The sequence below is a fragment of the Cololabis saira genome, chromosome 17 (assembly GCF_033807715.1).
Source record: "Cololabis saira isolate AMF1-May2022 chromosome 17, fColSai1.1, whole genome shotgun sequence".
Taxonomy (NCBI): domain Eukaryota; kingdom Metazoa; phylum Chordata; class Actinopteri; order Beloniformes; family Belonidae; genus Cololabis; species Cololabis saira.
In genome coordinates, this window is record NC_084603.1 from 26,647,123 (window position 1) to 26,663,940 (window position 16,818).

General features: G+C 39.5%; 1 protein-coding gene across 1 annotated transcript in view; it reads left to right on the forward strand.

Annotated features, from left to right (window-relative positions):
* Window positions 1–9,237: 9,237 nt before the first annotated feature.
* The window catches only part of arid5b (AT-rich interaction domain 5B), a 76,378-nt gene continuing 68,797 nt past the window's right edge, over window positions 9,238–16,818 (forward strand). The window contains exons 1-2 of the mRNA XM_061745920.1: window positions 9,238–9,258; window positions 9,579–9,833. Coding sequence (XP_061601904.1) covers window positions 9,238–9,258; window positions 9,579–9,833 — 276 coding nt within the window. The remainder of the gene's footprint in view (window positions 9,259–9,578; window positions 9,834–16,818) is intronic.

A 16,818-nucleotide genomic window follows, 5' to 3' on the forward strand; every position in this document is an offset into this window, starting at 1 on the left:
GGGAGCGAGAGAAAGTCTGTGAGTGCCGACAAGCGCTACTCTGTTCTTAAGACAGACAGTGCGGCCTAAATCATACCACTGGTTTGTGTGACGCTGCTGTTCAAGATTCAGCTCTTGGCTGTGTGGAGACAATAATGGCAGGGAAGGCCGAAGGGCTCTGGTCAGCGATCCCAGCACAGTGAGTCCCTCTATGCAGCCGCCTCAGTCACTACAGCTACCAGGCTCATGTAGAGCGCCACTGTTGTCTCTGTATAAAGCAAAGTCAGTTGGTGATTTATTGATGTAAATATCAGTAGCTGTATTCACCTTCAAATGACATGATGATGAAATTAATTGTTTTTTTTGTTTTTTTTAAAGAACTGACAACGAACATCAAATATAGACATTCAACATAGCTTGAAATAGTGAAAATGATCACCATATGGACCAATAATACTCTGGCTTCTGTTCGACCAACAGTATCATCTATATCACCTTCATGAAGGAGGTGTCTCATTCCTGACGTATTTTAAATTCCAGGAACAGCTTCTCTTTGATGTTTGAAGCAAAGTACAGTTGTTATAATTTTAAATCACTGAATTATTAATGCACAAGTGCTTTATATGCCCCGATATTCCCCTAAAAAGCAGTGATTTGGTCATATTTGCCTGTCATGGGAACGCCGCATTATCAAAGCAGTTCTCCATTATTATTTCATGATGTAACCCCGTCTTGTAGAGGAATAGGTGTCAAAAATCTTGATATAAACCCAGATGAACACAGAGCTCACCTGTTCAGAATTCTAAACTAAATATTAGAAACGGTAACACAGAGGGGGATTTGGATCATTTTTATAGCACAGGTGGACTCCTCAGAGGGAGCTTGGATGTGACAGGATGGAAACACACACAGATGGGAGTATGCTAAATCAGTGTAAAGGTTTGGTGAATCAGGATTTTTTTATTTTTCTGATATTGTAGAGTTGTCTGCTTTCTTTCCATGACTTAAGTGTTATTTTAATTTCAATTATATTATTGCTTACAAGCATCTTTTCTCAGTATAAAAGGCTTAAATAGCCTTGAACCTCCCATGTTGTTCAGCATATGTGTTAATTCATCTGGCCTTTTTATCTGTTTAGGTTTCAGGCTGACTTAACACCAGCTGTGTGGCGTGTGTGTTGTGTGTGCAGAACATCTTGATTTTTATTTCAGCTCCCTTGTCAACAGATTAGAGCGTGCACACAGAGTGCACGGCTGCAGCCCGGTGCCAGCTAGAGTTTCAACTTAAAGGCTTATTTCATGCCCCAGGAGCTCATTTGGGAATGTTCTCAGCAAAAGTCGTACCTAAAAGATTAATGGCCATCACATAGACCTCATATCAGCAACAATACACCTTTTAATGTATATTGTATATATTGCAATATACCTGTAGTTACATTGCGTAAGCAATATGTCCAAACGTTAAAACTATGTTATTGTCTGTTATGATGAGGATTTTTATTACATTTCCATAGCTGCCTTGGGTTGTTTTCAGTTGCCTTTGACTTTTCTCAAGTTTACTTTTCAAGTCATTGCAACCACAGCTTATAAAAAGAATAAACTCTGGATTTTCTGGTCATTACCAAAGGCTTTGGTGCAACCGGTGCTGCAGGAAGGCTAGTTGTGTGAATAGACTCACAACAGTTTAGTTCAGAAATACACATGCCACACTGCTAATGTGGGGCTGGTTTTGTTAGATCAGCTGTTGGCACGATGCCATGATGAGGAGACGTTTCAAGTGACACCTCTAAAGGTGTGCTTATTGTTGTTAACTAAACAGTCAGGACAAAGTACATACAAAGAATCAATAGAATACGTGAGAAATCAGACACCTTCTTTATCCTTCTTTTCAAATATATTACACTGTGTTGTAAGAAAGGCCTGTGATCTAAACTTGAGAATATGTATTTTTTGGTGCAGAAAGCCACAGCCACAGTGTAGCCTCACCCAGTCATATGCATCAAACAACTACATTTATCCTTGCTAAATTATATCTGGGCTACAATGTTATAGTGTAAATCATCCTCATGTTTAATATTGATCAACAGCTTCGTGTTATTGCTATTGTCACCCAGCAGGTGGCACTCAAACCCACCTCTTTCATAGCAACTTTGCTTTGGCAGTGGTGGGTTTACATTAGTTTAAAAGGGGCTGAAGGGCTGTGATTAAAGCCAGCAGACTTTGCTCCTGATTTGATAATTACATTTAATAAATATCTTGTTTCCGCATTTTAACACATTAAGTACACTTCAGGGGATGGAGTGCATATTTTGCAAAAGATAACTCCTTTTAAGGAGAAAATCCTCATTGCAATCCTCTTTTGTTTATTCATGTAATTTCATGGCTTCTGCACTTGGTTCATAACCATGTCAGAAATGACATAAGCGAATTGTTTCCCACATATAAGCTTTCTTTAAAGAGTGCAGATCATGGGGGAAGCAGGTGCTTAGATAGTCATACTGCTCAAGCCCTAATGCCTTGCCCCCCCTCCCCTTCATCTCAAAATTACTGTTTCAGCTCAAGGCTCTGCACAGTCACATATGTCAGGAATTTGCATGGGAGAAATTGGACTTAAATGGGTAACACATGACTCATTCTGTCTCAGCCCCGACAGCTGCAACAGGCCTAGCAGTTATTGGACAAATATGATTCGCCTCAGAACAGAGTGACTCTTCAAAGCTTTTCCAGTGTGGAATCTTTGACGTAAGCTGAAAAGTAAAGAGATATTGAAGTGGATTTAGTGTGAAACATATTGAGTTCCACTCAAACCATATTCATTTTCCTTTCCCTCCCTGGATTATTATATATTTTTTTTTATTTCTGACCTTAACCTGACAACTGTTATATACTCCTGCATTAGCAATCAAAACAAAAGACTATTATGCAGCGCTATGCTGGCCTCCGGTTGTTACTTGGATCATATTCCCTGTACAGTAAACAACCCACAGATGTTTTACATTGATATTAACAACCTTAATTTGTCCTGTGCAGAAAAAGGCCATGCATAGCGCGGGGGATTAAGTTCTCAGCCATGTATCACACACGGTACAGACAGCAGTCTCATTTAGCTTGAGTGAAGTTTACAGTGAGTGGGTTTTACATAGGTCATTAGTTTTCTCAAAATACCCCCTTGTCACCATAGCAACTTCTAGTGACTGCTAAATTGCTTTATAAAATGAGATAAATTAATAATGTTGAGAAGTGTTCTCAGGCTCTGGGCTCTTAATACGGCATTATTGTTGGTTTTTTTACAGGGTTATAAAGGGACCATTTAGCCATATTTTAAAACCTATTCTTTCTTTCTAATCTTGAATTGCCTCATTGTCCAGGTTTAAGGGATTTTCCAGATACACCGATTACCCAGAATACAACAGCATTGCACACATAAAAACCAAAGCTGTCAATATCTTGGAGACAGTCAGTATAAAATGCTGGTTACTGACTTTACTCATAGTCATATAACATATACATAACGCTTGGCTCTCAGCTCAGATTTGACGGCAACACACACAAATGATCTGATAGAAGATGTCTGCTGACATTTGTGCACATTTTATAACAATTCAGTGTTTGACAGAAGAGGCAGTGGCGATGCATAACTTAGATGGAAAATGCTGAGGTCACTCTCCTCGGTGATATCATCATCAGCAATGGTTTGACTTCTGGGTGTAATAATCTTTGTATATTGATATACAAACCACATCTTTAACGCTTAGATTGGATTCTGCATTAATGCATCCTTTAGATGAGAAGGTGACACTTTGACCTCTTTTCTTCAAAAATACAGCTTTTTTTTTCTCTCTTTCTTCAGCCACAGTGGTATTCGACCCGCTCCCTGTACTGAAAGCATCCATAACTCAGGGGCAACCGTAACTCAATCTCACAAAATGCCCTTTCAATCACTCTCATCTTTTATAGTTATACCCATCAGACATTTACATAAATACATTATTCATGGATCTAATCCTGCTTTCAGATGGGGGAGATATAAAATGTGTGTGCATGCATGTGTCTTAATGTGTATGCAGATGGCTGGGAGAATGAAGCTGCATATTTTGTTTGTAGTTTGCACATTTCTGATTCAACGGAGCACTCTCAATCGATGGGGTAAATATAAATTTGCGTGGCAATAACAACCCAAAACCCATGCTGATGTTAACACGTGTATGCACTCAAATTCACGTTGTCCTGCCACATGATTACATTTGTGTGGTGCTTAATAAAATGGCTCACTTGACATTATCAAACAATTTAGCTATGATACATGTCAGTGAATGTGAAATTGTGTTTTTCAGGCAATTAGTTCATTATCATGGCAGTCATTCAGGCTGGGCCAAACAATATTTTCCTTATGAATCATCATTGTGCAAGCATAAATATAGGATATGCAGTAGATCAGTGTCACAGCTATGAATGGATGTAGTAATTAGTTTTTAGGCTTTTTTGAAAATGTGTAACCTCAGTGCCAAAGAAATTGAAGAGATTGATGGCAGAAGCTATGACTTATTTAAAACACAATTAGGTATGGCACCCCAGATAAACAAATGTGATAGAAGACAGGAAAAAACAGAGTCGTGTAATATTTATTCAAGAGGCTACCTTCTCTGCTGAGAGCAGTAACAATCCTCACAGTTCACTGCATCGGCTGCTGCTTTGATGTTCTTAAGATATTACTGCATCACAGATATTTATGAGCTCAGTCAGTTAATATTCAGCCAAAAGTACACCGGCAGACAGCAGATAATATACACAGAAGTCATCTCAAATAGCTTCCCCACTTGCTTGTGATTGAATACAGAGAAATGTAACATGTGTAACTAATAAGATACATACATGTATCTTATTTCCTGAAGTCATCCAGCAGAAAAGGTCCATTGTTACGTGATTACAACGGCAGAAGGACACAGGTGTAAAGTTTCTATTGAAACGTGCTCTCTCTGGGACAAAGTACTTGATGGATTTTTAATGTCCCTGGGCTTTTTCACCGGTGATAGATGGAAATCTATTCTGTAATGCAATTGTGATGGTGGAACGAGAGGGAGATAGAGTTTGTTGCCCTAATTTCTCCGAAGCTCTCTTGTTTTAGTCATCTGTAGACTTTCATAATCCCCTGGCAGCATAATTAGAAATGTGAGTTCTCACATCACACGGAGAGACTTTCACTGTTGGTTAAAGGGATAACTGGCCGTGTATGTTTGTGTGTAATGTATCCCCTTACAGCCTAATGCTGCTGAACAAGCTTTCAAGATACTTCCAACTTTATTAGAGTACTATTCTATTAAAAAAGAGCTGTGAAATCTTCTTGGGAAAAAATAATACTAGTGGGAAGTTTTATTAGACTCAGGTTTGGTGTATTATATATGTTATTATATACTCAAATACTTCTGAATTCACATTTATTAGACCAGTGTTAAACTCTCAAATTCGTATAGATTCATCTAAATGTACAGTCTTGTGCAAAAGTCTTGGACACTCCTACATTTAAATGTTAAACTGATTGTATTTTTTTGCTTTTCTAGACTTGTTGACCCCTCAGAGCCCTTTACAGTGCAAGTCACATTCACCTATGCACATACTGTATATGTTCATACAGTACTCTCTAAGTGTAAATAGAACTAGATAAACTTCTTCTCTATTGTGTGGAGGCACTGGTTTTTCTATCATACACAATCACACATTATTGTGGTTCAGTGTCTTGCTCAAGGACACTTCAACATATGGAGGCCAGAAATCCGACCACCAGTTTTCAGGTTTATGGATGACGTTGCTGCCCCCTTTTTTATTTCGGAGTCACTTATTGGGATTCAGTCAATGCGTTGATGAGTTATTAGCCATTTTTGATTAATTTGTAATCTACACAAATCTACACGATTAGATGTATCTTAAAACTAGACTTGGGGTGCTTAGGACTTTTACACATTAGTCACTTTTCGTTGTTATTTTGCATCACTGATAACGTGAATCATTAGCATTCATTCTTGTTTACCACTCTAATGTTTCTTGTTTTTAGTTTTTCTTTAGAGTTAAACTCCTGAGGGGGAAATATCTGTCTCTTTTACTGTGAAATAGTTAAGTATTCATCAGCTTACTTTAATAACTCTTTATAGTTTACCAGTCTGCTCCCTGATGCTGGAGTACAGCGAGTTTATCAGCCGTCTTGTGCAGCCAGAGAACAAAAGAAAGCAGCAGTGAGTGAGGCAAACTGTACGACTGTGAGCAAAATAAACCCCCAAACAATTAGCTTAAAGAAGCCGAAGCACTCAGTAGAGATAAGAGCAACTGCCTTTCAGAGCAGCAACAAAAGCGTATTGATAGAATAGCTCCCATTGTCCATATTGACCTCTTTAATCTTATTGCTTGTTGTGTATAACCTCTGCTCAACGGATGTCCAAACAGAACTACAGAGGAAATTAATCTAAAGACTGCACTACATGGTGACTTTCTGTTGGTTATGTATAACCATTAGCTGTTTTCTTTCTTATACTACTGAAATGTCTGGAACTTTACTGCTTTTGCCCATAAAAACAATGCTGATTCTCATAATCTGCTAAAACACATACTGACACACATACACACAGTTTTGGGTGATTATATTGCTCAAATAACTAAGAAATATATATATGTATTCCTGTTTTCCTCAGGATATCATTGTCATTTGGAATGAATCTCTCTGTGGCAAATTATTGTGTCTGAATTGTTCTGACAAAAAATTCATTTGCACCATTAGGACTTGTCAACACATGGCTTGAATGGTTTTCTGTCATTTAATAGTTTTTATATTGCACTGCTGTGGTTGAAGCTGTAACCCCAGTGCTCCATTTTGAAGCTTTTCAACCACATCTGTGGCTCCCTGCTGAGGCTGCCTCATTATGTTGGATGTGGAACACTTTTATTGAGAAAAAATGTGAGCTTTTCACCACTTTACAAAGTATTGCGTAGAGGCCATTTTTCTTTCCACATTGAACATGTATTTTCTTGAAACATATTTGCCCAGCGTTTCCTCTCATTTGGTTCATTTGTGATTTCAATATCTTACAGGTGTTTTTCAAGATAGAAAGAAACCCCTCTTTTTAAAAAATATTGATTCCCTTTGTTAAGTCTTATTGGAACTAACGGTTGATGTGAAAATATGCTGCAGTCTAAGTGATTTTCAGCATTATGCGTTACACTCCATTGATTGGACTGAAGCTTTAAGATGACCAAAATACTGACATTTTTCAATTTGCTGCCTCTCTTTCAATGCCCCCTCTCATTAGTTTTCAATAAAGATTCCCCAACATGAGATCCTCATTCACATCAATATCTGCACCATAATGTTGCATTCCCACAAGGCTCTGCCTGTTGACAAGCAAACACTTGCAACTGCCAGATAAGAGCTCGAGTGGTGCCATTGATTAACCAGCGACTTCATTATGGTGACTGCCATTAACAATGCAACCCCATTGATTCAGCCAGTGAAATGGCTGTGAGAGAAATCAGGAAAGATAACACAATGAGCTGAGGTTTATATTAGATTCACTGCATGAACTCCAACTCTGCTGCAGCCACATGCCAGACAATGAGCCCCTGTATAATCCACCTTTTGCACTGTCCTCATGCTCTGAATTGGCTCTTTAAATGTCTGAATGTCACTGGACATCATTTAAGCTATTTTTTTGCATTATTTTATAGTGTCCTGCTGCTTCTTTGAATGAATGAATGAATGAATGAATGAATGAATGAATGAATGAATGAATGAATGAATGAATGAATGAATGAATGAATGAATGAATGAATGAGCGGTAAGCTATAATAAAATGGAAATTGCAATATTTTGCCCCCAGTTCCTCCGAGTGTCTGTAAATATCAGAGAGCTATTTATTTATCTGGAACAAAGACTTAAACACACATGCAAACAAAAACATGGCATTGGTGGACAGGAATACTTTAGTGGATGTTGATCAATGCCAACAAGGCTTGGCCCACTCGTTTCATTTTCACTTCAGGAAAATAAAAAAACAAAAAGCGCATTGCGTAATACTGTACTTGAAATAGCTTGTGTCAGAAGTGGGCCTGAGTCGTTGTTGCATGCTCTGGGATCCGAGTGGTAGATAAATGCAGGGCAAAGGGTGCAGGAGTGTGGGCAAACAGCGCCCCCCTGTGGACCCAGCGGGTACTTGTAACAACATGAATAATCCCACTGAGTCGATAACATGTAACCAGCTGAGATTCAAAGAGACAATAGATGTTAATATAAACCATGAAGTTTATGTAACTTGGTAGACATGACCTATAAATAACATCGCTGGAATTCCTGATTCATAGATTGATACTGTTCCCTAGATCAAATGTAATACTTCACAATTTAGAAATAATAAATAATCATTATTAGCCATTATTAGACGCTTTGATGACGTAAATCTGTTAAACATCTACCTCGCTGTCTGCACAAGGTCAGATCAGCGTTGTAACATGATGATTTACGTCTACATAATGGACTTCGCCGTCTCGTGAACTGTATCTCGTGACGCCCCGCTTTTTTGTTTTGTCCACCAAATTTTGTCTTCCGTCGCTCCAAATATTTAAAAATGCACCGTTTTAAACATTGAGAGGAAACGCGCTCGCCGCCGCGGCCACGCCGCTCCGGGCTGCAGCTCCGCGGCCCCGCGGCTCCGCGGGCTCGCCAAGAGCAATCATTTGATAGCCCTATTAACTTTCATGTAACATTGTTTCTTGAAGGTATCCACGGCAGCGCCTCAGTGTCATTACTGGGAGAAATGTGCTTTCATACTGAACGTCTTTTACACAAGTCCTGGAAGAGGCGTAGTCTCAGAGCAGCCCCTGAACGCTGAAAAATACAGAAAATTTGCTTTTAGTGGTCCAATAATTGTGCCAAAGGATGAATATTTTTTTCATATTTTATCACATTTGACTTATGATTAAAAATTCCGTATCTATTTATTGATGTGTCATAATATTTAGTGTAAACACAGTGCAGTTTTAATTAAAAACACAAATAAAACGTCAGAATTATGGAAATACAAAATCTAAATAGGCCATAGGCTGTACATTGTTTCATTTATTGTATTTCCATAAAACGATATTTTCTGCGCGTCAATTAATAACTAAAATACCATGTTTTAAACTACACTGAGATATGTCCCTTCCAGGACCTTCGGCAATCCATTCAAGCCAGCAAGTTTGGAGAGCGTGTTGAGTTTAATCAATTCATAACGTCGAGATGGAGCCGAACTCACTGAAGGTAACGTTTCTGATCATCCGTCCATTTGTTTTATTTTGTTCGGATTGCTGTCTTCTGTAAACATGTCGCTGATGCGCAAAACTTTGATACACGCTGAATTCAGAATGAACACATCTCCTTCATAGCCTGTGTTTGAATGTGAAAACAGTGAGATCATAATTATTATGTGTACATATCTGAGAAGTAACCTAATGTGGGATTTGCCAGCCGTGCGTAAATTAAACGAGAGCGGATGAGTGTGTTTATATCTGTGTTGTTTACCAATGGAGTTGATAAAGAATTCATTCGTGTGTTTATTTCTCTTTGTCTCTCATTTACAGTGGGTGGGCTCGTCATGCGGTTTACATGGACCATATATTTTCTATAAAGCCTTTAAATTTAACCAGGACGCCAAACCGAGAATTTTAGCTCTGGGAGACTTTTTCTTCGTCAGATGTAAACCCGAGGATCCTATTTGCATAGCGGAGCTTCAGCTTCTATGGGAAGAAAGGACAAGCAAGCAACTTTTATCAAGCTCCAAACTTTATTTTCTACCCGAGGATACTCCCCAGAGACGGACAGTCGCTCATGGAGAGGTAAGGAATATCAACCTCCTGATAAATAACTCTGAGTCGCTGGTGTGTGTGTGTGTGCGTGTGTTTTGTTTCAGGGTTTATTCAGTCCTGTGCATAAGGACTTTATTTAACTGCATCTTTACTGCATTAGTAGTCTCTAGTGGACGTCTTTGGTGACAGAGGCATTTATAAACGCAAGCATTAATATTGGAGAGCGTTGCACCGAGCAGTGCAAGAACTGACCTACAGCTGTATTTGCTTTTTTTTTTGCTTTTTTTTGCTTTTTTTTTTTTTTTTAACTTGAGCCTGTTTGTCTATTGTGGTGTCAACTGTGCTGAATGTGCACTTGTCCAGCTGCGCTCAATAAGGCTGCCGCTGCGCTCTATGGGGTTAATTGTGTTATAAAGGGGAAAATCCGCAAGAATCCTGCGCCTGGGCTCCGTCAAGTCATTTCTTGGTAAAAGCGTGTCAAATACTGACATATGGGGCGGAAATTGCGAAACTCTTAATGAATGCATGGGATCAAACTGCCTCAGATCATTCGGTATGATAGTTATTAGATATGTTGTAATGCAATGATGTTGAAAGAGGCAAAGCGAGTCATAAAGCGTGGCGGAGCAAAGCCAGCGCTGACACGTCTTAACAACTCTCTATACGCTTTGCATAATTTTTCCCTGTGAACATTTCCACCTAGAACAATGTGATATATTGTCAGCTCACATTTGAGGCAGTACTTAAAACGTCACCGTGTTGCACTACACAGAAAAAGGCAATAGTTATGATTGACTGTGGCCATATGTGGCGCTTGTGATCCGGTTACATCGCTGCATTGAACGGCATTTACTCTGATTATGGAGAGTTTGTGTAAGACAAATGATGTGTTGTTTTGTCTCTTGATGTGACAACAGCTCTTTAATTACTGCTTTTGATCACTTGCGGCTGCTTGGAGATTTTTCTTTTTTCTGTTGCTGTTGGGCTATATTGTTTATGGGGAAGGACAAAGCCGTGTTTGTACTTGACTCTTCCGCTGATGGTTTACTTACATTCTTTCCTCTTGAGTAATAGAGTGGCTATCACGTTTCCCTTTCATGAGAAAGGTGGCTATTTATGGTGGGACGCTTAGACAAGCTATCGTCCTTGGGAATTTTTTTTCTATAAACGGCTATTATCATCTGCCGAAGTCCCCCTGCAGCTTTTTATTGCAATCATTTAGTAATTACTTTTGAGTGCACGCATTGTCGAGTCTATAAGACCACACTTGCGCAACTACATGTCAGCTCCGCCCCTTTCCCAAAGACTTATTTGCATAGCAAAGTGCTTGCGCTCCAGTTCAGGGAGTATAGATGGAAAATATAATATTAACTACAACAAAGTCTACGCTGCAAATGCAAATTTCACTATGTTGTGGAGCACTAAATGAAAGAAATGCAATATGCATTTGTCAACAGTAAAGCCACAACATGAATCAAAGATGTATAAATGATGGATTTTTTTTTAGAGCACAGTTCTGCTAGATACCAATTTCTTTGAAGTTGCTCAGATCATAGAAATGGCCAAATGGTGAAATTGTATAATTCTGGGGATGGTGTTTTTAAGTGCTGTGTAGGTGCTTGCAAGCTGACCTCAATTAAAGGGCTCCTAAAACGTTCTGCTCTCAGAAATCAGTCTACTTACTGTATATTACTCAGTGGAAATTGCCCTGACAACTTCAAGCCAGTTTATGACCTTTACTGAGCTCATTCAGATTCTGGCTGACTTTGCCCCATAACACTAATCTGCACTGCATGAGTCAGCTAGTAGCGCTTACAGATGCAATCCATAATCCAAAAAGCAAACAAACAGCATGGGTAAACCAGTCTCGTAAAAAAAAAAAAAAAATACAGAGAGACAGGAAGAAAGAACAAAAACAACTACAGCGTTACAACTCATCTGGTGTTAAATTCTGCACCCGAGTGATACATGTGTGAAAAGGTAAACATGACACAGGAACTCATTTTTAGCTGCGCAGGGCAAGTGGGATTTATAAACTTCACATTAGCTGCTTTTCTTCTTGGACTTCAGGGTGTGAAGACAGATAAATGACTGTGAGGTAACACTGAGTTGTAAATAAGTAATTGAGTCCTGAAAGGGAGTTGAGACTGACCCTGTGACTCATGTAGCCTATGTTTATGAACTTGATAACTTACAGCTCTCAGGAAGTGTGCTGTTTTCATTAGGGTTTACTGCTTAATGAGCACTCACAGCTTCATAACACAAAGCCACAACTTGGTGTGGCGGTAGTAGTGTATGACATGTATACACGGATCAGATTGTTGTAATATTTTCACACGACACAAAAATGAGAAGCATTGTCTGAGTGGTGACATATAAACAGCTTGTGGTTAGTTGCTCCCTTTCTCTTTGCCTCGTATCTAGTAGATGGTTATTATCTTAAGCCTGAAGCCATTGTCCTCCAAATACCTAAAGACATGACTTTTTCCAGACATCAGAACAGCTTTATATTGAACTGGCTTACCAGAATTGGATTACTGATTCACTTGTGTTTTCAGTGCTGAGTTATGATGTAATTTCCAGGTTATTTCTCTGGTATTTGTTTGCTCTTAGCTTCTCCTGTGGTGTGTTGTCATTTTCTTCTTTTCTTTTTGCTGTGCTGTGCAGTGACAAGAGGAACCAACCCGTGACCTACTGTGCTTGTTTTTCTTCTGTCACAGGGTTGGAGGTCAATTCCTTTTAAATGCAGCCAGCTTTAGAGGCAGCCAGCTTTGGCTGGAAATAAAAAATAATGATCCGCTGAATAAATGCAACTCTCAGCGGCTGTGTTTGCTGATTAGATGATAAACAGACCCAGCGTAAATTTATGAATCTATTTATACTGGGGTTAATTATTAAGTCCAAATGTGGAGGAAGCTCAATTTTTCATTGTATCTCCGTCTAACAAGCAGTGTTTACCACCACCAGTTGAGCTCAGCTTGCTCTTTAAACAGGCTTTGTGTAGAGTTGCTCACCCATTATGACAAACCCTCTATTGGGGCCTCTGCTCTATTTGTCTGCCTGCAAACTGCCACTGACTAAACAGTCACATGTGTTTTAAAGCTCATTGAGTGACACATTATTTCTTCTCACTCCAAATGGCCCGCCTCTCCTGCTGGTACTTCTCGCTGCCTGTAATACTTTCTGTTTTTGGGCTCCCCATTTCAGGAGAGAGCTGTTGTAGATAACAGCTCACCACACACGACACCCACTTATTGTATACTCTGCTCCAGGCGCTTAATTGCTTATTCTTATCTCACACTGTACATCCCACTTGACTGCAAATACAGTAAGGTGTTCTTAATGGAAATTCCCAGTCATTGAGAACATTTCTTGATCATGTTATATTAATGCTCTATTATCATCACCTCTGATTTCATCTGACCTCTCCTCTCCTCTATTCTGTCCCCATAGCTGACAAGGCTCTGGCACATACACACAGACACACTGACAAGCAGGGGACTGCAGCAGTAGGCCGGTATTGATTGCTGTGGAAAACACTTTGGCATGCATCCAGAGCCATTTCTTCAGTACATGGCAGTAGTCCATGCATGTGTTTCAGTGCTTGGAAAGCCAGCTTGTAGGGAAATTAGATTGTATTCATTTGCTGCTTCTTTGATTTTTCCTAAGGGAAAAACTCTGAATGGGTAATTTAGGCATCTGGGATCCTGGTTGAGTTAAGTGTAAGTGGTTTAGATATGTGACCAACATTTTGATGGATAAGGTCGTTTTTGTAGAACGGGCTCGAGTGTAAATGTGATACGGCAGATTCCTACGGTTATCTTTTTAGTACATCCGTACTGTTCTCTTGTCTTGGCCGGCCTGTGCATTTCACCAAATCTCCTCATTCACACAACAATGGCAGGAATTTGAAGGTGGTGAGAGTGGGGGGCATTTATTGTGCATATGTGGTGTGTGAGTATGTATGCCTCCTCCTGCCGCAGAACAAGTCATTAACTCTGAACACTGCCCTCCAGTGAATTCCTCACCATCGCTGAAAAAAGCATGTAAATTATTACCAGCTTTTTAGGATAGTGTAATTTAAAACCTTTAAAATGTAATACTCAGGACTTCAAAGGCAATAAAAAAAAAAACAGACACACACAAACATTTCTGATTTTTTTTTTCACCAACTGTTTTGTCTTTGCAGCCCAAGTAATGGTATGTTTCAGTGCCTGTTTGTCAACACGCTGGAGACTTTTAGCTCAGTTTCTTCCACTTTGTCATTGACTAACCACTTGAACAGGCAAACATTTGCCTTGATGCATGACTCCAGTGCCTCTGGCTACAGTGGATCATTATTATAACCTTTGAGGGGAGAATGCAGCCACAGATGGGAAGCTCTTACTTAATACTCCAGCCAGCCTTTTAATTCCTAACTGCAGAATCTTGGATGGTGCAGCATGCATTTAGTTACTTTTTTTTTTCTTTTCCATTTTTGTTTGCATCTGCTAAAACACAAGGATACAAAGCAGCAGTGATTCAAGGGGGCTGACACAGCTTTTTCTGCGGTGTCACCTTACATGATGGATGCCTCACCCACATTCAGAAAAGCCTTTGAAAAACTCTTCTTATCTCACTATTTCTCTTTGTCATTATAACTGCAAAAAATGCTAAGTTCATATATCACCCCCAGCTTGTGTAACAGCAATCTCTTAATGGAATCAGTGAATAAAAGATGAGTTCAGCACCCTGCTGATATGACAGCAACTTTTATGCATACATGAATATACTGCATGAATTAAATGTACAATAATTCCCACATTTTAAATGCTGCATATTTGAGTCTTTGTAGTCTTAAGGCAGTCTCAACAAAACATATTCTAATTCAATTGTCCCTGGCTTACTCCCTGGAGCTCCTTTTTAATTCCCAGATAAGTTTGTTTTGGGACACTTAAGCCAAGGTCAGTCACAGGGAGGGGAGATAGATAATGAACTCATATTGTGTTTCATACTCTCGTTCTCGCTCCTTCCTTCCTTCTCTCTACTTCTCCTCCTCAGTCTCCTCATTGTCCATGTCACCATGTCCATTACTCAATTACTAATCTCCTTTGGCCTCAGGAATTCCAGCGCTGACCTCTCCGAGGCAGCAGGCTGAAACCTTCCCAGCATGACAGGAGCCCTGTGTGTGTGTATGTGCCCAAAGTATAGAAAGACACTCACCCACCAGTAGCGAGAAAACCCTTGACTCCCAAGCTGAAAGTCTCATCTGAGCTGAGACGCTCTGCCGCAAAAACAGTGACAGTCAGGAATGTTTCTCACAGAAATCACATAGACTATTTCCAGGGTGCATTGTTTCTAATTAAACCACCACACAGAATCTGGAAATGCTGTTTTGCCACCAGTGCACCATAGCCATTCAAACGCGAATGATAGTGAAGTTAATTGCAGTGAGATAGCTGGAATCGGGCTTTGCTGAGGGAAAAAAAAGAGTTATCTACAGTTTCACAGCAGCAGTCCTTTATTTTCGCTTTATTTTCCGTCTTTTATGTGCAGTCATAGCAATAAATTCACTCAGAAATGTTTTTGGAGATATCACGCTGCTGCAGTAATAACATGAATTATTGATGGAAGGATGGAGACAGGATGTAACATTGAGCTGTTAATGTGTTACCTTGCATTTTAACTCAACCATAAAGGCTGCAGTTAATCTGTGTTTATTGATGTACACCAGGTTAAAATTATGCTAACACGTTAACATATTTAGTGTAGGATCTGGAGTGTTTAAATGGTGTTAATGCATCTGTGTAGGAAGAGTAACAGAAATGACACCCTGGCTGTTTGGTATGTTGTTGATGTGGAGTGTCACCTCTTGGCTGTGGGGTTGCAGTCCTCTGACCTATATTATCAAGTGGCCTGCTGGCTGTGTACGCCGCGTTGCTAAGCTATTAACTGTCTAACTCAGAATGACAGCACAGTGTGGACGGGCGGCATTTACAGAGGAGCAAGACCCCTGGTTTTTTAAAGCACATCTTGAAGCCCAAAATCCAGGCAGTGAGTCGCAGCCCCCTGCAGTGTTATTGAATGCTGCAGGAGTGATTCATCTTAGTCCAGTTACAGTATTGCTATTGTTGAGACAGTTAGTCACTTCATAAATCCAGGAGAATCCACATCAGCAGTAGTTTTGGGAATGGGGGTTACGTTGGTAAAAACTAATGATACATTTCATCACCATTTGTTGAGCAATTTGTTGAACCTTAACATCCAGTCAACATCTCATCTGAATGTTATTATTATTAAATAAACTCACAATTTAAAAGCTGTAGTTCTCTGAATCCAGTTCAATATTTGGTGTTCTCACCATTTTGGTTTGATACTTTTAAGTTTTGTTTGGACTGAATAGCTTCACATTCTGGAAACGCTTTCTGTTCACACTTGTCGCAGTGTGTTTTTCTCACTGCGTTTGCAAATCTGATAGGTGCAATGATGTTATTGTGATTGTTTCTTATTAAGTAGCTGGGTTGGAGGTTCTCAGAATTTTCTTTTTTTTTTTTACACAGAAACACAACACATTTCTTACTTGTTCCTGTATGTGCACATTTCTTAACCAAATATCATGACTTATGAAAACCACAAGCCATTATTCAGCTTCCTGCTGCCGCTCACAAGCTAACTAGTGTGAAGTTCGATGGTAAAGTGAAAAAAACAAAAGTCTAAAGACATGAATTTTGTATGGTTAAAGTTAGAGATGTAGCGTGTTTTTAGAGCTGCAGCCCCCCCTCACAGACTGATTATAGTCTGGGTTGTGTTGACAGCTCCTGAATTGTGCTCACCTGTTGTGCTTTGCTCTCGAGTTAAACAAGTCCCCAAACAGGATCTGTTGACACGCTTTCAAAGGCACCGTGTCATTCAGCTGATTAATTTAAAGAGAATGGCTGTTTCGAGCTTTGATGATGCTGTTGGCGCATTGTGTGTGCTTTTAAAATCCTTGACAGATTGCTCTCAGACTCTCGGTGTATATCAGTAACTGAACATC